Below are 24,327 nucleotides of genomic sequence, written 5' to 3'. Positions count from 1 at the left end.
CATGGAATGCAGGTGATGCTTGGGATCATCATGGGGGTCCAACCCAAGATTTGCACGACTCTGACTTTGAATGTTACAGTCATTGTGGCATTGAATTCCAGGGTGGAAACATCAGTTTAATTGTTTTAGTGACCAGAAAACAAATTTTGATATGCGTCGGCTTACCCAAAATGAAAGGTTACGTGCCCTTGGCATGCTACAGATCGGCACAACACAGGCGGTTGTGGCGCGGACGATGAATGTTTCTCAGTCTGTCATAAGCAGGCAATGGTCCAGATACCGTGATACACAATCTGTACAGGACAGACCACGCTCAGGTCGACCAAGGGCGACAACTCAAGCCCAGGATCGATTTATCCGTACCTTGGCCTTGAGAAATCGTGTCATCACAGCAAATCAGATCAGCGCTCGTCTTCAAACAGACACTGGTGTGAGAGTGAGTGGCCAGACGATTCGGAATCGACTGCATAGGGGTCACCTTCGCGCCCGACGTCCTCGCGTGATCCCTTGTTTGAGAGATCATCACATTCAGGCAAGACGTCGTTGGTGTAGGGATCGTCAACACTGGGATAATCGACGCTGGAGCAATGTGATGTTTTCAGATGAGTCAAGGTTCACTGGACAGACGTAGGAGGGTGTGGCGTCGTCGAAACGAGCGCTTCCAAGACGTTAACGTCATCAGACATGATCGATTTGGGGGTGGTTCTGTTATGGTGTGGGGAGGCATCACTGTTGCTGGAAGAACGGCTTTACATGTTGTTGCAGGGCGTGTTACAGGCCAGTACTACCGGGACAACATCTTGGCAGTCCATGTTGTGCCGTTCGCACGACGTCATGGCCGCCGTTTCATCTTCCAGGATGACAACGCAAGATGTCACAGGGCCAGGATCGTTACAGGTTACCTCCAACAACAGAACATCACCACATTACCTTGGCCAGCACTGAGTCCCGACCTCTCCCCCATCGAGCATGTCTGGGACATGCTTGGACAGAGGTTACGTCAACGTCAACAACGTCCTGCCAATGTCCAAGAACTTGCTGCTGCGTTGCAACAGGAATGAGACAATCTGGACCAAAATGACCTTAGACGTGTCATTAGGAGTATGCCACGTCGGATCAATGCTTGTTTGGCAAACAGAGGAGGATTTACCCGTTACTGACTTGGTTGTGATGCTGTGGTAACTTTGCTGTTTGACCCCGGGTATCATTTTACCCTTATAATGGTCAGTCTGTGCCTTACTTAGTCTAACTATCATTTGGAATAAATCGATGAATGTGAACTTCATTTCATTTTGTCATTTGTTTCTTCGTCAGTTTCATTAGGTGACTTTAATAACACTTAAAAATCAAATATCCCCTACTTTTTTTGAATAGTATATGTTGAAAGATTGCATTCTTAAAGGACCAATCCCGATAATATGTTGGAGAATAAAACTGCTTAATTTTGTGTTAAAATCCCTTAAAATCCTCTACCAAAGGGCCGAGCAACTAACTCAATATTTGTGATACATTTTCAAACAACTTAAACCTGTCGGTCTTCATCTGGAAATGGAGACCAGTGTCCCAAACTGTATTATGCGGCTTATGGATAAACCAGAATTTTACTTTATAGAAATAATGTGTGGGTGAAATTTACCTTTCGTTATCAAGTACAGCACATGGGTCATTCACTATATAGACCACTAATGGAATGGGAATCGATTATCAGGTTACCCAATGAAAAAATGACCAGAAATCTTAAAAGGGTTACGTGTCCAGATAAGCATTTATGATGTTTACGTCCAAACGACTAAATATTATGAGCTGAATTTTTGAGACAAGGTAAACACACCATTCCTATACATTTTAGCGCTTAAATTTCAAATGTACTCAGACTTTTATTTTTGAGACTCTGTTCAAATCGAGACAATGCAACTGAAGAAGTGAAGTCAAGACATCACACACAACAAGTGACTTGGATTGGTGCAGGATGGTCTACATTTAATTTTGTTGATTTAGAGGAGACACAGTGGCTCAGTTAGTAAGATGTTGGCTCGCTAGCCTGGAGGTCCCGTATTTGATCCCTGCTTTGGCCAAGAAAGTTCATCTGGATTTTCCAGCATGGTTCCCCCCTTGTCGTTCGGATAGTATGAAAAGCTGAGGTCCTGTGTTCACATTAGCATGCACGTGAAAGATCCCTTGGCAGTTTGAATTTGATACAAGAGTAGGCCATAGTGACGCTTTCCAAGCAAAATTTCCTTCATAGCACACTGCATGGCGTATTAGCCAAGTTGGAGCAGATCAGTAGGGCGTTAAACCCTATTACCGGGTATATTTATTTTCCTTTTTTGATGTTTTGATGTTTCCACCTAGTCTTCTTCCATTTTCAACTGATAAAGATTCTTTTAAGTGTACTCAAATATGAAAATGGATGAATCTAGGTTTTCGGTTGTTTTCATTCTATTCTGAACAACCCAGCACACTTTACTTGTCAGTCACACAAGCGCCACCCCACACAATTTAAGATTCTGCTTGGCCCACGTCAGAGTTAACCCAGACTTAAGGACTACTGTGCCCCCAATGGTCAATAAGGATATCCACTAAAGCTTTGGATTACATGTAAGACTTCCATCAAGACAGGTTCTGTCAATAACCAATATTAATTATTACCAAATTCACATTTATTTAATAAATCTGAAAGTACAGAATAGGCTCCTAAACCCACCTTGTGCATAGTAGCCATTTAATAAATCTGATTAATATTTATTCAATCAATCTGAAAGTACAGCCTAACCCCACCATGTACATAGTATTTATTTAATAACCCTGAACCCCACCTTGTACATAATATTTATTCAATAAAACTGAAAGTCGAGAGTAAACCCACCTTGATAAACAATTGAACTTAAATTTAATAAAGATAGGTTGCCAGGCAACAAAACATACACCCACAGCAGCTAAATCATCTTGGCAGTCAACAAGAGTTGTTGCATATTTTTACTTTTGTCAATAATGAAACATTTATAATACACTAAAATCTTATTAAGAGTAACAACTCATTAAGTAATTATCAGAAAATTATTAGAATTTGTTTGGCCCATGCTAACATTTAGTATACAAAACTTTAAATATCATGGATTTAGCTGTTCAAGTTATCAAAAATCATTGAAAGTCAATAGGCTTCTTAGTCCCATGACCTTAAACTATGTGTATCAATCTTAAGTCAATATACATTTAAAGTCAATCGGATATCAACTTTAGCCTCTAGAGTGTCCAAAAGGTTTTTCAATTTGATCAAGGGCCATAACTCTGGCAGTAATTATCGGAAATCGTTGATAATCAAAAGACTTTTTCGTCCCATGACCTTAAACTGGCTTAAACACCGTGTGTAAATTTAAAGTCAATCGGATATTAACTTTAGCCTCGCGAGCATCCACAATATTTTTCAAATTGATAAAGGGCCATAACTCTGGCAGTATATATTGGAAATCATTGAAAATCAATAGGCTTCTTCATCTCATGACCTGAAACAATGTGTATAAATTTAAAGTCAATCAGATATTAACTTTAGCCTTTAGAGTGTCCACAATTGCTTGTGGACGCTGGACCGACAGACGGACGGATGGGGCGACGACAATATATGATCACATTTCAATGTTGGTGTATAGAAAGTACTCCAAGCATAGAACACAATGACAATTACACAGAACACGCAACATCAGGATATAATAACTGGTTGATTTTAAAAGCATGCAAAAACAATTATACAGAAATGAAATGGGGTTTAACAGGCTACTGCACGGACTGGGCTAATGAAAACAGACATACTCCATACAGTGTGCTATGAGGCAATGTTTGCCCGGCCAGTGGCACTACTGTTATTTCGAATTCCAAATTCCAACTGGCAAGCATTTTTTTACGTGCATGTGCCAATGGGTACACAGGACCTTGTATTCTCGTCCCATACAAACGACTATTTGTTGCCAGACCCTCAGTCTTGCACCACTGACAAGGTTGGGGGGGGGGGGGAGGCACTGGAAAAAATCCTGGTGAACTTGATCCGCCAACACCCTGATTGAACACTGGACATCCAGGTAATCAAGCGAACGTCTTACTCACTAAGCCACAATTACACAGAACACATACAGAGTACGTAAACGCAGATTCAGTATAACAACATACAAAAGAACACAATATCTCCTTTTTATGCTGCCATATTTTTATACAAATACACAGAACAGACAGAATATGCAACATCGGATCAACAATTGGTTGGTTTTAAACCCATAGAATGATATGTGAAGAGCCCCGGGCAAGCACGATCTAAGTCACTTTTTCAATGAACGCCATCTGGTAGTAAATTGTATAAGCTTTCTGTGGAACAATCAATTTCAGGTAAAAACGATCGGAGTCACATCGCACCAAGGCCCTTTTGAAACGGCCTCCCGGACAAATACGTCCATCGTACCCTTTAATTGACCTTAATTTGGCTGAAAAGTGGAAGTGGTAATTATGATTCTTATTAAACATCATTTTGAAGTTGTAATTAAACCCACTCGTTGTTCTGTTTGCGTCAAGCCTTCTCGTCCAAAAGTCTGTTTTGCCTTTTATGCGAAAAGATAAAAATGTGACATAGATCATTCTTCCCCTGGACTCTTCATGTTTTAACCCATACAACAGAACTCAAAGGGCCATTTGTATGCAGCCATGTTTTACTGTATGCACTACAAAAACATCCAACTCAATAATTCAATAACAAATTGCGACCTCTATTTGATCTCCTTCATAGTTGTGGAATTTCTGTACTACATCCTTATACAGGAAATACTGTCAAACCTTGCCATAAATACCAATCCCTCTGTATCAAACAAAATTGTGCCTTGCGATGTTCACTAGTCTAGTCCTATTGAGCAAACCCACAGTATAGGTCTCATACCAATTTCGCAACAAATTTTCACTTTAGGTCAAGATTTTAAAAAAATCAAAACCCTACAGGCATTATTCTGTCTCATGTATCACTGTCAGATTCAGATTTTGAAATCACAACGTATTGGCATAAGTTTGTTTTCATTAGCCTGCACAGTGTAGAAAAGTAGGACGTCATTTCACAGATGCTGTCCAAATTATCATGAATTATGTTAATAGTTTACTCGAGATCTGTTCGAACTTTCGCTCACTTCACAAATCACCATCATTTCATATGACATTTTTTAAAATGAATTTTCAAATTAGGTTGTTGAGTGTAGGAATTTCCACAAACAGGACAATAAAAGCGAACATTTAAATGGCTCTGTATATGTCTTGTAAGGTGACTTTTCTGTGAAAATATTTTACCGCAACATTTACAGGTTCTACCATCAGCACAGATATACTCGTGTATCTACAAACAAAAACAAATATATATTCTTAAAGATACATTAGTTAAGAGTTTAATAAAGAGTTGGTCATTCTTGCTATAATAAATCAAAAATAGATGATAAACAAAGAAAATATTGAAAATTTCATTCAAATTACTTCATTCTCAGCCAAGTTATCATTGTTTATAGTTTTGACAAGATATGTGCACAGTGGTAACCAGGGCTTAGCCTCGCTTTCCCATTTTTAAATTAAATTTTTAAATGGCAAACCATTTTAATCTAGTTAAAATCTTGAGTATCAGAGGCCACCGAGAGTCGATTATGGTCTTGTTTTGTTAATAAATGTCTAATTAATAGTTCATATAACATTTCGTGCCTAAAGAAAGACCTGCAATAGGCAGATTTAGCTCTTGTATAATGTATGTTTAAATTGTTTCAATGGCATTTAGTAATTAAACTGGAAATACACAGGGGACACAGTAATATGGAATACATACAATTAATTAGTGGGGATCAGCAACCCCCTCCCCCCCTCCCTTCCTTTAATGAGTTAGTCTCGGTCACCCAGAACCTCCTAGTCTTCAACATACGGGTAGAATATTTTTCTGGATGATAAAGACTATTAATGAGTCAAAGAATTTGGCAAACCAATTAAATTTGCATAGCGTTTGTATCCTTTCCTTTAATGAGTTAGTCTCGGTCACCCAGAACCTCCTAGTCTTCATCATATGGGTAGAATATTTTTCTGGATGATAGAGACTATTAATGAGTCAAAGAAGTTGGCAAACCAATTAAATTTGCATACCGTTTGTATCATAGCGTAAAGCCATTTAGTTTTACATGGGTTTTTTGTGACTTTTTACGAAAATGGTTATTTATAAAAGGTTTTTTCTTCATTGTGCCAATACTGAGATTTCTTTTAGTACATAGCCGATCAGAACCCACACTAGTATGATACAATGTTTGAGAAATATTCCATTTTTTTTTCTTGAACTTTTTCCCTTATTGTTAGTTTATTTCCATTTTGAGTGAAGTATGTATCACTTATGGCTAGCCGCTAGATCCATATTGCGGATCTGATATATACGTTTGTTGTTTATTGTTTGTCATGTCTGTATATTATGTCCAGTCCGTAGATTGTGTAGTGTAATTCTTTATGTGTGGTGCGGTCCTCCTGCACTTACTAATATATTCTAGTCCCCACTTTACACAGGTACTTCAGAGAGAGGGGGAGAGAGGAATGGGGTTTAACATCCACTCGACACAAACTAGGTCATTTCCGGACTAACATATGGCTCAATTTTATTTCAATAATCCGCTTGCACGTGTTGGTCTTTAGCAGTGGGAGGAAACCGGAGGAACCAAAGAAAACCCACGACGTTGGACAGGCGACCCTACTCCTTGTCACGTGCTACCGGGGATTTGAAACCAACCAGTTGACTCAATGACAGGCCTTATGATACAGCGCGCACGTGCTAACCATTTGGCCATCCACCCCCCACCCCCCCCCTACCGCCCCACTATTCAACAGAGGTTTGTGTGCTATCCAACGAAAATAAAGGAAAACAAAGTTGAAAAAAAATTGAGGTACTTTCTGAATCGACACAGGTATTAAACCCTTAAGTTCTTCTTATAATTATATTTGTTAATCTGCTGATTCTGCATCCATTTAAAAGGTCTAATGGCAAACACCCTGTCTGATTACTGTAATAAGCTGTAGGCAGATCTAGAAAACAACCAGTCAAAAGATTTATCTTACTAGATGCTCTCTCATCCAATGTCAGGAGCTGGTTTGTTATTTATAATTTTGGAAATAAAACAACTTAGGCCACACTTTATAAATTTTATTAATAATTGTACAGGTATAACCAGAAATATGAATCCTTATAACAATATTAAAAACCAATTTTTCCAATCAATCAATGAATGAAAACCAATTTTTCCAATCAATCAATGAATGAAATAGGGTTTAATGTCCTACTTTTCTGCACTAACAGGGCTATTCCTTGCCAGGCCTTTTGTCCTGCACAACTGACAAAGTGAAAGAACACTGGAATTTCCTGGCTCTCTCTCTCTCTCTCTGCCAACCCTGGACCTCCTTAGCCAATGACTTACTCATTGAATCACTCTAATTTTTGCAAACTACTACAACTGTCAAGATGGATGAATACTTGCCATGTTGTAAGCTTTATTTTAACATATTTTAATCATAATATGACTTTAAATAAAAGAGGCTGCTAGTCCTATGAAATATAAACAGTCTTGAAAAATCCTGAACCCTTGACATCCTAGTTGAGAGGTCCATAGAATGGGATCCATGTCGGCCGTATATGCCGGTCGGGACCGAGGGTTCTGGAAAATGACCAAAACTGGATCAGACCCGTAGGTCATTTTGCACGCCGGAAAAATAGCATATTTTGTGCTAAATCATAAAATCCCTGTGCGTGTTGTGATGTAAACTATCCGGTATAATAAAATTAACAGTGTTAAGTAATCCACGAATGGAAACCACTGCCAATTAAATATCCTTGTGTATATTGCTCTAATCACAATCAATGGAGGATTAACATCAAACAGATTAAAAGCTTAACATTTAATCACTTTAATTAGTCCATACCCTAGCCTTGATTAAACTGTAAACAAAATTGGATATAGTCATAAAAATGTAAATGACAATCACCAGCCATAATTATCATCAATTGTTGTGAACATTCGCCAACACATCACAACATCTCTCGATGGGCACTTCTAACATGATCTCTTAAACATGTTGTCTGTGTATAAGATTTAGAACATATAGGACAAGTTAATCGTATGTTTAAATGGACGCCTCGTATATGTCTGTTTAAACTGCCAGGTTGAGTAAAGGTCTTGCTACACCATTTACATAAATATTTCTTGTCGTCGGATTTACCCTAAAATAAAAACAAAAACATGTCTCTCAAATAAAATCATTACAAGCTCTTAAAAAATATTGTATTCAGATGCCTACAAGACCTGGCTTTTCAAACACAGCATTCCCCTTAAAGTAGCTAAGTCTCTAACTCAATATCATCCAAAGTCTTTGACATTGAAAACACAAATTATTTGTCAATTTAAATCAACATTGATGTTGTGATCTTACCGGGAAAAGATGGGCTTCTGATATCCTATTTTAGGACAAAATAAACATTTTACACGAATCGTGTACCATAATGCGTTTCAGCGCCATTTGTAACAATGGACTCGAAGAACGAGACTAGACATATTCCACAAATCATGTCAAACGGTGACGCCAAATTCTTATCTGAAGCGCATGCACAATAAATTCTATTGGTGTAGACTAGAATAACCAGACGCTACAGATTGCAATACGATTGAGATTTCTGGCGTATTTCGCTGAACATAACTGATTCGAAATTACAGTAAAAACAGAAACGGTTGAATGTAAATCAGATTATATACATTCATTTTACATTATTATATGCATTGCGACCCATTTGTGTCAATTTCTAGGTCCCAAATATTAGCGATTTAGCTCCCTTAAAAACATCTATACCAAGTTTGAACATTCTACCTCAAACTGGGATGGACAGACAGGTGGACTGACCCACTCTAACAGCCCCCTTGCTTTCCTTGAAAAGGCAGGGAGACAACTATGGGAGCGAGAGAGAGAGAGAGAGAGAGAGAGAGAGAGAGAGAGTTTAATGTTCACTTGACACAAACTAGGTCATTTCCAGACTAAAATATGGTTCAATTTTATTTCAATAATTCATTACTTCTTGTCACCTACAACCGGGGAATCGAAACCATTCCAGTTGACTCACTAACCAACTATGTTATAAATCCAACTACTACATGTGTCTACTTCAACTGATTTTCTAGTGACAGAGTTTGTCTACTCTATGGGGAACAGTGAATTTAAAATCATTAGACTGGGTCAATTTATCATAAAATTCATAAACATGCTAAATTATCTTTGCGTTGTTTTCATGTGAATTATAAACTGACATGACTTTATGAATATACATATATTCATAACCTTGGTTGCATACTTTTTTTAGTTATAAACCAAGTCCCTTGTGGTAATTTCAATTGTTAGACTTATCTTGCGTCATATATGTGGGGGTATAGTGTACATACATACAGTATATTTATACAAATATTCATAACCTTGGTTGCATTTGGTTGTTTTTTTCATTTGGATTTGGATTGCTAGACACACCCTGTGTCTTATATGTAGGTTGAGCCTTGTAGATATGTAGTACTTTGACTCAAGGTATTAAAACAAATACAAAACCATAACATACAGTACAAAAAAAAAATGGAAATTAATTTTTTTTTTTAAATCTACAAGGAGATATTCCACTGATTGTCTACCTGTTTTCATTATCCCAGTTGGTACAGAACAGTAGGACATAAAACTCCATTATATGGTTTAAGCCATATTTTGATATCAGATTGTCTATCATATTGATTTTTTAAATCTATTTGATCTATCTACCCAACAAAGGATATTCGTAACTAAACCAGCGAGAGACCGAATTAATAATCTAATAAAGGGGTGGTGGTGTTGAAATACTATTAAAAGGTCCCTAGTATGCCATTCGTCAGTACGTTAAAGATCCCTGTCAGTTGGAAATTGAAATGAGAGTAGTCTGCAGCACAGTTGTCTGCTCAGATTTTCCCTCATAACAAACTGTATAGAGTATGCCATCTTTATTAGCCTGATGGGTGCAGAATAGTAAGACAATAAACCGCCATTTCTTATATCTATAAATGTCAGAAGAATATGGGGAGGTAGGATGGTCAAGTAGTTTAACGCGTGCACGTGAAATCACAAGGTCTGTCCTTGAGTCAAGTGGCATGGTTTCAATTCCCTGCTTAAACGTGACAAGGAGTAGGGTCGCCTTTCCAACCTTGTTGCTTTTCTCAGGTTCCTCTGGTTTCCTCCTACTGCTAAAAACGCCTACGCGCAGGGGACTTATTGAAATAAATTTGAACAATATGTTAGTCCAGAAAGGAAGAGAATGCAGGTACCTGGGACAAAAAATTTGTGTTCTTGTTGTTAAAGAACCCTAGACATTTGAAATTCTATGAAGAGTAGGCAACATTACCATCATAGCACACTGTAAGACATTTATATATACAATCCGTCTTCAATAGCCCAGTCAAAGCAGAACAGTAGGACGTTAAACCCCATTTAATTTCATTTCATTCCATTTCATTTATATATACAAATATGTGATAAGGATGAATGTACCTGTAACTTCACTGTTTCAAATCGTGAGCAGAATGAATATTGCGAATATGATCACGTAAACTTCCTCTTTGAGTAAAACCTTTTTTACAAAAGGGACAAGTCAGTTTAATGTTCAAATGAACGCTTCGAATATGTCTGTTTAAGCTTCCATGTTGGGTAAAAATCTTTTGACACCATTTACACAAATAACCTGTCTCGTCTGATTGGCCCTAAAACAAAACAGAAACACAAAATGAAATGAAATGAAATGGGGTTTAAGGTCCTAGTGTTCTGCTCTGAATGGGCCATACAGTGTGCTGTGAGGGAAATTTTACCCGGACAGCGGCACTATGGCCTACTCTTATATCGAATTCGAACTGCCAAGGGTTCTTTTACGAGCACGCCAATGTCTACATGGGACCTTGGTTTTCAATCCCAACCGAACAACTAGAAACAGAAACAAACTTTACCTCTTAAAAAAGCAAAAGGAACATAAATCTGGTAGTTGTTTTTTGAAAAACTGAATATGAGTTAAACTGGCATAGGGTTAAAGGTTTTGCCAACACAATACTTTGTCATTTTGAGACTAACATATAATAATGTAACATATGATAATTAGTAAACTAAAAGGCAATATTTACGTTACTTAGTTTACTAATTATCATTTGTGCTCGATAATGACAAGAGGATACTTGTTGAAGAGTCGTGCTATATGTGTATAAACCAGTGATTGTGTTGTGTTGCAAATATTACACACAGGGGCGCCGGAATAGAAGGGCTATGGGTGCAAATTGACCCTCCCCCCGTGCCCCAATGACCTTACTTTTTTGCTGACTGTCCTTCAAAATGTTTTTAGTACACCAGCAATGAGATTGTCTGACCATCCTTCTTGCTTTAACTCTTCACCGATTTTAACAATTGACATGTGTTCGAGCATTGGTTGCTTAGGTAAGCGGGAAATCTCATCTCATGCTTGTCTGTTTAGTGAGTGGAGACTAGGGTACAGGTTTCCTCGTGAATGGAGCCAGGAGGTGTTTTGATCTTTGAGCTAGCTGAGCATGATCATACTTTGGTTAATTATAAAAACAGGATTCAAGATTTTTGTTCATATGCTACGTTGAAGTGAACCAAAATGGTTATAGATTCTAGTGATCTAAGTTGTATTTTGATCTGATAGATTTTAACTGGTAGCCTGCCAGAACATGTCAGATTTCATCGTTTCTGCACCAACTTTCAAAAATTTTCTTGGTGAAAGACCCTCAGCTAAACTTAGTATATGACAATCTTAATACATGGCACTGTGGTCATAAACGAGAGAAATGAGGTCTAACATCCACTCAACACAAACTACATCATTTTGGGACTAACATATGGTATAATCCTATTTCAATAATTTACTTGCACATAGAGGTCTTCAGCAGTGGGAGGAAACCTTGCAAGTGAAACCACACCACTTGACTCAATGGCAGACCTTATGATCTGAAGTGCACATATCATTAGACTATTCAGCCACCCAACCCCCCTTTCTGCCTAGTTAGTCTAATGTTAACACAAACCCCAGCCCTGTCTGAAATGAAATAGGTTAATGCCCTAATTTTATGCAACGGCTGGGCTCATGAAGATGGTCATACACCATACAGTGTGCTATAAGGGACAGCAATGCTACAGCCTCAATTCTATTCCAAAAGGCTTCTTTTAAGTGCATGTCATTGTGTACACGGGTCCTCAATTTTTCGTCCCATCCAAACAAATACACATTGTCCCTTGTCAGGCCCTCTTGTCCTACTCCGACTGGGCTAATGAAAAAGGGCATATGCCATACAGTGTGCTATGAGGGAAATTTTGCCAGGGCAGTGGCACTATGGCCTACTCTTATTGAATCCCACCTGCCAAGGGATCTTTTACATGCACGGCAATGTGTACACAGGATCTCAGCTTTTCGTCCCATCCGAACGACTGGACAGCTGTCCTTGTCAGGTCCTCCATCCTGCACAAGGGGGAACCATGTAGGAAAATCCTGATGAACTATTTCGGTCAACACCGGCATCCCCCAACATATATATGGTGACAAGAAACTAGCAGACAAATAGGGTGATGGTACGAAAAAAAGAAATTTAGAAAATAGTTTAACAAAATTTTTTTTATTGATGCTTAAAATAATGATAACTAAATATTCACAGTATATTCCAGTGATGTTTATACTATTAAAATATTATTTTCTGTTAATTATTTATTACTGATGCTTGTTTTAAAATGACAGTAAATAAATATTCTTGTAACACAGATGGGAAATCTTCCTTTGTTTTTTTTTTTGGTTAAATAAGCAGATTGTTTTCCCTCTAGTAGATTGGGTGGAGCTTAACCGTGCAATTGTTCAATGTTATTGCACACTTTTGCTGGTTTACACTAGTTTTAGTAGAAATCATATGGAGAAGTGGGGTGGGTTTTCTGTGCAATAACAACAAGCATGTTGAGCAGTTGTCAATGTTACAAGTCATTTATAGCATGCTTCATTCGTTAACAGGTTTAACCCCTCGGCCTTCAACCTCTGGTTAAACCTGTTAACTCATCAAAGCCGTGCTATATTAAATATAACATGGTATATTTTACTCAAGCTTTTAATAATGTTGTAAATATTTGTAGTGCATTTTACGTACAACAATAATCCAGCCACTTGTGTTTAAATGAAATGGGGTTTAACGTCCTACTGTTCTAATCCAACTGGGCTAATGAAGACGGGCATATGCCATACAGTGTGCTATGAGGGAAATTTTGCATTGACAGCGGTGCTACAGCCTACTCTTATATATCAAATTCCAACTGCCAAGGGAACTTTCACGTGCACGCCAATTGTGTACACGGGACCTCGTTTTTTTTTTGTGCCATCCAAACAACAAGACACATGTCCTTGTCAGGTCCTTTGTCATGCAGCACTAACAAGGAGAAACCGTGCCGGAAAATTCCGATGAACCTCATGTTGAAAGGGTTAAATTATAAAAACTATTGACCCAATGCTTGTTAACAATACTTACGAAGTTAGTTTAGATTGTGTGCATGGAAAGAATTTATATGTGTTTTCATGTTTTCCTTTCGATTGAAAGTCTTAGAACAATATGGACACTCTGTTCGAATATCTAAGTGAACACTTCGAACATGCCGCTTCAAATTTGCCTTTTTTGTAAAACTGGATCCACAAATGCTACATACAATCCTTTCATCTTTTAATTGTCCCTAGAAATAGAGAACACAGGCAAAAGGATAAGGCATGTTTTATAAGGAAGTATTAAATCATGCATCACTTGTCATACAAGGTGAAATGACTTCTGTTAGATGCGGTGTATGGTTTGGAGTTTGTCGAGGTGATCACATTTAGGCCTGTTTTCCATGCGCTCATCTTCGTGGCGTTTCCACAAGTGTTTTTATTGGTTGTATGGAAACGGACTGATAACATTTGCATTAGACCAACTTTTTCGCTGGCTAAAACGCCCACAGAAAAGCTGTGAAAGGGTGTCTCTGGATAACATGCTTTACTGAATGAATATCTGACCCTCTATGAACCACATTACAGTTTCCAGACTTATTGCAGTATGCAGGGTGCAGAATACTGCATGCTTAAATTTGCGGAGAAATATGGACGCCTGCCTAGCATTTTCAGGTCTTTCTACCATTTATAATGAGAAAACTTCATTTACACCACAGCAACTTCAATCTTTTTATTCATTATCATTTTTTTTTTGCTTTACATAAATATTTTGATCCAAATTTGATTAGCAAATCCTGGACTCTGGACAGCTATGATACTTATTTAGCTTCCTGTCGTTGCACACAACTAGCGCCCAATAAATTCAAATGATTCATTTAACCCTAGATCAGCTGGTACATCTAAATACTGACTACACCTCATCCATGAAAAATAAACACTGCACATGCTACTTTAAGAGAGAGAGAGAGAGAGAGAGAGAGAGAGAGAGAGAGAGGGAAAGACACACACACACAAACTAGGTCATTTCAGCACTAACACATGGTTCAATTTTATTTTAGCTGTGGGAGGAAACCGGAGGTCCAGCAGAAAACCCACGAGGTTGGACAGGTGACACTACTCCTTGTCACGAACAACCGGGGAATTGAAACCATGCCAGTTGACTCAATAACAGACCTTACGAACAGCGTGCACGTGGTAACCATTTGGCCATCCAACCCCATGTCAAATTTAAGTCTATATTATGTGGCCAAAAGCAATGAAATGAAATAAAATAGGGTTTAATGTCTTACTGTTCAGCCGACTCTTATATTGCATTTCAACTTCCAAGGGATCTTTTATGCGCATGCCGAATAAAATTTGGATACTGTATCCCTGGCATAAGTGGCAAATACTGGAGGGGACTTAGAAGCAACATTAGTCCACATTGCTTAAAGATTTTTAGTTTACTGTAGTGGTGGGACTATAAAACATTATATTGACAGTGGAGTTTATATGTTTTATTTCACCAGTCTGTGACGCATCACACATGTATATAAACTTCCTCTAATTTTCAACCCCTTTTCCTACTATAAAGCATAGGAAATTTGTTATTGACACCAGCGAGATAATCCTATATGAAAAGTGAGACATGGCATCTACATCATGTAAACTGTGAAAAGTCATTTTTATCAACATTACGTAAACTGAAAAGTCATCTTTCTCAACATTAATTATGAAAAGTCATCTATATCAACACTATGAAAATTGTGAAAATTCATCTTTATCAACATTATATAAACTGTGAAAAGTCGTCAAGTCATCTATATCAACATTATATAAACTGTGAAAAGTCAATTTTCTCAACATTAATTGTGAAAAGTCATTTATAGATATCAACATTATGTAAATTGTGAAAAGTCATCTTTCTCAACATTAATTGTGAAAAGTCATCTTTCTCAACATTATGTACATTGTGAAAAGTCATCATTATCATTATATGTAGATTGTAAAAAGTCATCCATATCAACATTATGTAAATTTCGATAATGTATTTTCAGGGTGACTTTCTGAGAGAACTGCTTCCTACAAATCTTACAGTCATGTCGAACATTTAAATGACTACTTAGTATATGTCTCTTTAGATTTCCGGTTTTTGCAAATTGTTTGCCACAGTTTGGGCACGAAACACAGCCACTTTGCACTACCCTTGATCCCTACAATAAAAGGAAACAAAAACTGATATTAATATAACAACTTTAATAATTTACGTTATATTATAACAAAATGGATAATACAGCTATGTAAGTCAAGCCTGGAAATAAGGCACCTGTCAGTCACATACATTGTCAGGCACAAATTCAGTCTTTGTCAGACACTATTCTTCATTTTTGTCCTACACAGATTTCTCTATTTTCAGGGTTTTGATTAATACATACATTGTGCAAGAGCTAAATCTGCCTATTGCAGGTCTTTCTTTAGGTCTGAAATGTTATCTTAATTATTAATTAGACATTAATTAACTTATTCAGGCCATAATCAACTCTCGATGGCATCAGTTTTCTCTGATATTAAATAGATCAGAACAGTTCAGCCATATTTTGATTTAAGCTAAAAATGGAGGAGCAAGACTTAGCTTCGAACAACCAGTACGGTGGTTGAAATTATTGCACACGTTTTGTCAAACCTTCAAAGGCTAATATCTTCGATCGCAATAAAGTAATTTCCAAATTATTCATTTTACATTATCTATTTTCGAACTATTATAGTAAGAATGGCTAGCTCTTTATCTAAATCTTACATAATGTATCTTTAATACATGTCCAGTACAAAGTTAAAAATCTTAGGTACTATCTTAGGTACTAGATCAAATAGTGTCTGACAAGTTGTTCTGTACATATAAAATTACTATTTCTAGACCTGTATAATCTATCCCTTAAACAAATAAAACACTCATAAATACTTCTAAAACTTATTTTAAATGAATGACTTTAACATCCTACATTTCTTTACCAACTGGGCTAATGATGATGGGTATGACATAGTATGAAAATGAAATGGGTTAACATCTTAGTTTTATATACCGACCGGATTACACCATACAGTCTGCTATATATTAGTATAAGTATTAGGGTAATTTTGCCTGGCATGGTTTTTTGTCTCATCTGAACAACTAGATACTGTTCCTTCCCAGGCCCTTTGTTCTGCTCTCATAACAATGTGAAACCTAGTCGGAAAATCCTGATGTACTTTCTCAGCCAACACATCGAGCCCGGGAACACGTATCTAGCAAGTTATGCCTTATTCACCGACACCGAGCCACTTAAACTTATTAAATAATGGTAATAAACTAAATAAATCAAACCAGACAGTTTTGTTAAAAAAAATTTTATAAATATGCGATTAAAACAATTCATTTACAACATTTTATTTTACTTTTAAGCCACTGATCGTCCTAATTTGCATTTTGCGAACAATATGTAAACTTTCACACTTAATTCATGTTTAAATATATTCAGATTAACATTTGATTAAGAAAACAAAACCACAGTATCAACAGTAGACAGATTTAATTTCTTCATATCTTTTAATTATAAAAGGAAACTGAATCATTTATGGACTGATTTATTTAAGGGATTCATCGTTCACAATGTTGTAGTTTGCATGAAATGAAATGGGGTTTAACCTCATACTGTTCTGCACCGACTGGGCTAATCAAGACACGCCAATGTGTACAAGGGACCTCTTTTTTTCCGTTCCATTCTAACAATTAGACAGCTCTCTCTGTCAGGTCCTCCGTCTTGCACCAAAAAAGCACGCCAAAAAATCCTCAGGAGAGAACCTGCCACCTCTAGGCTAGCTAGCCTCCGTCTTACCCACTTAGCCACAGCGACTCCTTGTAGTATGCAAAGGATTCAAAATCCCTCAAATGACAATTAGTGGCTTTAATAAAAAAAATCGTCAAAACCATCTAAAATTCATTCACAAACATAATATGCACATTCAATAATTTACTTAACAAACAACAATTTACAACAATAACACTTTACATAAAAAACTACAAGCTGAAGAACTCTCAACAGTTCCGTACTTTAAATAAATTAATATTTTTTTTAAACTATATGCATAACCAATGAAATTGGAATGTATGACTTTCGGTCACAGAGATTTAAACCCAAAATCTGACCCTAACCAGTTAACTCTTATTAACTGTGTATCAGCTTAAAAATTATACATATAACATTTATCACCTAACATATATTAAAATATCACTTTAAATCCTGTAAAATTTTATAAATAACTAACCAGAAACGAACATAGTTTGATTGATACAGCAATTTACTTTTTGTGATGGTGAGGGTCATAAACTATAACACATTCTTATGGAAGCATTAATTTATTTCAGATAAATTAGTAATTATTCTCCTGTAAAAATGTGCTCTAGTTTAAAGGAGCTAAGTCTCTAACTCAATATTTTCCATAATATTCGAAATTAAAAACATGCATTAGAATTCAATATTGATAAATTTCAATCAATATTGATGTTGTTATCTTGCCATTAAACTATAGGATAATACTATCCAATAATTAAGACAACTAACATTTTATAATCAGTACATGAGTCATGTACCCTATGGTTTCGAGTGCCATTTTGTAATAAACAAACAAAAAAACCATATCCTACAACATAATGTTGAAGTAATTAATAAAGGCTGAATCACAAACGACAAAATAATAATTTAAAAAATGTGTAGAAAGCACTAAGCAGGTGTAAACAACTGCCATTCAATTTGACAGTTCACATATTTCACCGAACATAATTGATTAGAATTTTTCAAAAATTGAATATTAATCACTTCACATACATTCATATTACATTAATGTGTGCTTTTAGAACCATTTTTGTCTATTTCAAGGTTAAAAAAATAGAGCCATACGCCCTTTAATACTCTATGCAATTAGGAGAAATCTGTGAACTACTGTGTAGTTACAAGATGTTTCATTGAACTAGTGTGTACAATGTTTTGCACATATTGTACAAATTAATTAGTGTACAATGTACATGGATTTTAACATTTCCAAACATACTCCTAGTAGTGACTAAATAACCATGTCTACATGTATAAGCTTATTGTATGTGGTGTGCTAGGTGCATTGATGAAAGTTAAATGTATGTATGTAAATGCTTATTTCAATGGTCAATGTTACATATACAGTTTCTCTAATATGCATCATTTAAAATAAAAAATTTATGTTGTTCACTTTTTGGGGCTGGTATTATGAAATGGATGCATGTTTTTCTTATGTTCTGATAAATAATCGGCTCTCACAAAAGTTTTTTTACAAATGTCACAAGTAACACGGTAGTTAAGATGTGCACCACGAGCGTGACGGGTTAAAGCACTTTTCCAATTAAATTTCTTATCACACCAATAACAGAAAAATGGTCCTTTTTTACTTCCAGCACCAGCAGTAACCTACAAAATACAAGATGCAGAAAAACTAAGCACCAATCAAACATATCATAATTTTAGGACCGTTAGCTTAAGGATGTTTGACATTATTTACTTTTTTCAGACAATATCTAATTTTTGCACGGCCTAAAAACTCTGGGTGTGATTTTAGAGCTATTGTAAACTATACTGATGTCCAAAAGAAAGTATACACTGTGCATTTTGTGCTGCATCAACCAAAGTCGTTTTTCCATGGTATACAGTATTTGGGTAGAATGTCAATTTGTTTCACATTTTTATTTTGCTTAGAAATCTTGAGTTTGGACGCAAGAGACAAACTCAGTAATGCTTTATCAAATGTTTTTAATCTAAACAAAACTTAGTCATACTTTTAGTGTGTATACTTTCTTTTGGACATCAGTCTACATTGTGAAAGTTGAGTCATTAATAATAGGAATATCAAATGGTTTGATTCCATTCAATATTTACAATGTAACAAGCCTGCCACCACAATTATTGACCGTGAAACTAATTGATGGGCCTGTTTTTAATCCAATGTAATTTCAAATGGTAGATAATCTCGATTGGATTCAATCAGATTAAACAGATACCCATCAAAAGATTTTGGTCAAAAGGCACGCTCTGGTTTATGTTGTCTAGAAAGAATGCTGAATGCTGGTAAATGTTAATTTCTAATCAGAATTAAACCAGCTTTGGATTGATATTCCTTTAAGAGATTCAACATTCACAATATTGTAATTTGCAAGGGATGATTCAAAATCTATTAAATGATGATCAGTGGTTTTAATAGTAAGAAATAATAATATAGTGCAAATCCAATATGTCTAATATGACCAAAAATTACATCATCAAAATAAGTTTATGCAGAGTGGTTACATAATTTGTGCCTCCTATATATATGTTCTGGCAGTGGTTGGCTCAAACAGTTATTCTAACAAACTCCTAAACCATGACGAATTATCACCTTACTATAAGTACAGCTGATGGGTTCTATAATTCCTTTACAATGCAGGCAAGATTGGATCTCAGTGATACGGTTGGGGATCAAAATAAAATGTAAAAAAAAGTATAAGCAACAAACTTGGCAAGATCTGTGCAAGTACCTCTTTACAGACAAACCTTACATTCTGCCTTGTGTCTATGGATCAAAGCTATATTATGATTACAACAGAAAACTCTAATTAAAATAAATGATGGCATCATTCAATTGTACAAGAACATGATGGATTACATCGTTATTATTGTTATTACATAAGCCCCCTCCCCTCACCATTTCAATAACGTGATATACACTTCAACAAAATGTTATCGACACTGTCCTGTCATTACAGCACAAACTAAGGATGATCACAGCACCATTTCAGACTGATCCTAATTCTTAATACCCTAATTCAGAATCCATCAAAAGTACAAGCAAATATTCCTGTTATTTTTCTACAGAATACAATTACTGAACGACATTTAACTAAGCTTTTTTTTTGATCAAGTCATACTGTCATTCAACAATAAACAATAATTGTATTCCATATAACAACTGTACTTCTAGTTCAATCAATAAATGCCACTAAAGAAAATTTGACCAATACTGAGGCACCATACTGCTAAGGCCTAAATTTCACAATTGCATGTCAGAGCACAAATTTTGTCACAAGTAAAACTGAAATAGCAAGCTGATTAAATTGTATTTACCATAGCCAACTTTTATTCTTTGATGAGGAGTTTAATCAGGGGGTTCCCAACCTTTTTTGTCCCATTTACCCATGGTAACTTTTCTGAACCCGATTTTGTTCAGTAGTTTGTTTTTAGAAATGAGCAGAGCTGTAGTTAAAGGGTTAATTTTTAGTAGGATTGTCCATTTAAACTTTATGTACACAGAAAATATGGCATCGTAGATGTTCCTTGCGTGTTATGATCGATAGTGACCAGTAGAGAAAGGGTTAATTTTGAGTAGTATTGTCCATTTAAACTTTATGTACACAGAGAAATTGGCGTCATAGACGTTCCTAGCCTGTCATGATCGATAGTGACCAGTAGCGAAAGGGTTATTTTTGAGTAGTATTGTCCATTTAAACTTTATGTACACAGAGAATATGGTGTTGTAGATGTTCCTTCCATGTGTGTCAATATCCATAGTGTACAGCAGCGAAAGGGTTAATTCTGAGACGGGTTGTCCATTAAAATTTTATGTACAGAGAGAAGATGGCGTCGTAGATGTTCCTTGCGTGTCAAGATTTTGTAACAAACTGGACAAGATACTCTGCTATTATGATGTTTCGTTTTCACATGGCGAGACAAACTGTTAGGATGGGACACTGTTATACTGCAATACGGACAGGCGTAGCTCGAGGTAGTCTACAAAGGAAAACAAATTAGAAGAGTTTCAGAACATTTTTATTTACTGTTACATTTAATAAATTAGTCATCAATATTTATCTTATTTTATGACAAATACAATTTCAATGGAGACATGCTCGTTAATAAACGCATGTGTTATACGTGAAATGATATCAAATCAAATGGAGTTTAACATCTTTTCTGCACAAATGGGTATACAATGTGCTATGAGTGAACTTTTCCACACAAATAAAAATGAAATGGGGTTTAACGTCCTACTTTTCTGCTCCAACTGGGCTAATGAAGACGGGCATATGCCATATAGTGTGCTATGAGGGAAATTTTGCCCGGGCAGCGGCACTATGGCCTACTCTTCAACAGCCAAGGGATCTTTTACATGCACGGCAATGTGTACACAGGACCTCAGTTTTTCATCCCATCCGAACGGCTGGACAGCTGTCCTTGTCAGGCCCTCGATCCTGCACATGGGGAAACCACATCTGAAAATCCAGATGAACTTTCTCGACCAATGCAGGGATCAAACACGCAACCTCTACTTTAGCGAGCCAGCGTCCTACTCACTTGGCAACCGTGGCTCCCACTTTTCCACAGACAGCAGCACTAAAACCATTCTTATTTTAATTTGCAACTGCCAGGGGATCTTTAACATCCTGCCAATTAAATACATAGTCACACAATTTGAGTAAGACTTCCAAGCTCTATGGTAGAACAGTCACATAATTTGAGTTAGACTTCCAAGCTCTATGGCAGAACAGTACATGTATAACTTGAGAAACATTGTATAAAATTGGAGTAACATTTCCACTGAACACAACTTGAGTCAATGATCTAGTTCTTTCAATTTCTGTTATTTGTCCATCAGAGAACCTTCACACAAACTGAATCAAAGGAACATTCCCAGCAATTGAATACATGTATTTACAGTGCCATATTTTTTGTTAGATTAGGTGCAGGCTGAGTTTACAGAGGTGTTTCCGGAAAAATAGAAATCTTATGGTTTAGACACACCTTTCTATGGCTCCCAGTGAAACATGTATACCTAAATATAACTTGATAATTATATCAGAAAATAAACCAATCATCTAGAACACATGTTCCAACTTCATGTATGTCTTAGCTAGAGCAACGCTAGCTAATGCTGCATGATACCTTCCACATTTCTACTTGGATTGAAATCGTATACAGACTGGGAAATTTAAAAGATCCTCAAATGAGAAATGGGGTTTAACGTCCACTCGACACAAACTAGGTCATTTTGGGACTAACACATGGTTCAACTTTATTTCAATAATTCGCTTGCGCGTAGGGTTCTTTAGCAGTGGGAGGAAACCGGAGGACCCCATAAAAATCCACGAGGCTGGACAGGCAACCCTACTCCTTGTCACGTACAACCGGGGAATCAAAATCCCGCCAGTTGACTCAATGACAGACCTTATGATACAGTGCGCATGTGCTAACCATTTGGCCATCCAACCCCACTCAAATGAGAAAGAAAGATTGTAATCTGTTAATATGGAATAAATTTGATGAACGAGTTATTTTACATGCCATAAAACCAGCATATTTTCCCCATTCCCATTTTCCAAATATGACAACGAGTGGGGGAGGCGAGACAGGATTTAATGTCTCCTCAACAAAACTAGGTCATTTCTGGACTAACATATTGTTCAATTTTATTTAAATAATTCAATTCCCATGGGGGACTTTAGCAATAGAAGGAAACAGGACAATTTAGAGAAAATCCAACAGGTTATAGACAAGTGATCCTACATCTTTCCACATTAAATGTGGGATCAAAACCATGTCACTTGACTAAATGATAGATCGTATGATCTAAAGTGCATGTGTTTAACGATTCAGCTCTCCAACCCCCCAGGCATAACTATAGTACTATGAACAGGTAGAATTAGAGCATAGTTAAGTTGAGGTCCTAGCCAAATGTTACAGCTTATTAGCCTGAAAGGTAATCAAAGTCAACTCTGTAATTATATTAGAGGGACATTTATTTCATAAACTATTATCTATTGCCCAGTTAATCCAGTAGGCATTAATGTATTAAAGATTATAAACTTAGGATTACTAAGAAACAAAGCTAAAGGTATTAAAGTCCTGAAAATTGTATATTGAAAAAAATTCGGTTGTTGACCACAGGTAGGCAGGAAGACATATTGAAGGAAATGAAATGAAATGAAATGGGGTTTAACGTCCTACAGTGTGCTATGAGGGAAATTTTGCCCGGTCAGCGGCACTATCGCCTACTCTTATATCGAATTCCAACTGCCAAGGGATCTTTTACGTGCATTCTAATGTATACATGGGACCTCGGTTTTTCGTGTCATCCGAAGGACTAGACAGCTGTTGGTCTTTAGTGTATATATATATTATTATTATAAGTGTTTTACCAATATATAGAACTATTCCAGAAGAAGTGAGCTGTTCAATTATTTTATGTTCAATCTCACACCCCCAACTAGATTCAACCTATCATCGAAGGTTGGACATATATAAGCACGTCTATTAAACCCTGGATGATAGTACACACAAACAGTAGCCATGTCAGCTCCTGATTGGTGTTACTGACAAGTATATATCTGATATTTATTATGTGAGAATCTTACTGATTCCAGAACAGAGCAATCTAATAATAATAACAGTTCATACAGATTTACAAGAACATTAAAACCTTACTCTTTCTTAAATCAAAGTTATGGCTGCTTCTAATTTTTAAATTCAATAGCAATAGGGAATGTTAATTTACAATATTTCATTGTCCGTCAAAATAATTTTGAAATTCTTTAAATCTTTCAGCATGAACTGTTTTTAAATGCTTAATTATATTGTTTTTAAATTTGAATTTTTTTCCACACAGAGGACAACATTTGCCACCATTTAAATGCATGCCTTGTTCATGTTGTCTTAAATTAGATTTAGTACGGAATAATTTAGGACACCATTCACATTGGTACTTTCTCTCATCAACCT

General features: G+C 36.4%; 1 protein-coding gene across 13 annotated transcripts in view; it reads right to left on the bottom strand.

The window, feature by feature from the left end:
* The window catches only part of LOC126815664 (zinc finger protein ztf-6), a 45,001-nt gene that overhangs the window by 3,887 nt on the left and 16,787 nt on the right, over positions 1-24,327 (bottom strand). For 3 of the 13 annotated variants that reach the window (XR_007678030.2, XM_050541526.2, XM_050541513.1), the window contains one exon: positions 22,943-24,325. The exons of 2 other annotated variants lie outside the window; for them this stretch is intronic. Coding sequence is in view for 9 of the 11 variants with exons in the window: in XM_050541513.1 (XP_050397470.1) it covers positions 24,110-24,325 (216 nt within the window). In the remaining 2 variants the exon portion in view is untranslated. Of the gene's footprint in view, positions 1-2,696; positions 5,360-7,171; positions 8,252-10,578; positions 10,788-13,589; positions 13,789-15,772; positions 18,994-19,477; positions 21,343-22,942; positions 24,326-24,327 lie in introns of those variants that run through there. 8 more of the 13 variants (XR_008787467.1, XM_050541522.2, XM_050541519.2 and 5 more) reach the window with 8 other exon arrangements.

The sequence above is a fragment of the Patella vulgata genome, chromosome 3 (genome assembly GCF_932274485.2).
Source record: "Patella vulgata chromosome 3, xgPatVulg1.2, whole genome shotgun sequence".
In the NCBI taxonomy this organism is placed as follows: Eukaryota; Metazoa; Mollusca; class Gastropoda; family Patellidae; genus Patella; species Patella vulgata.
This window is presented reverse-complemented; position numbering and strand designations above follow the sequence as displayed.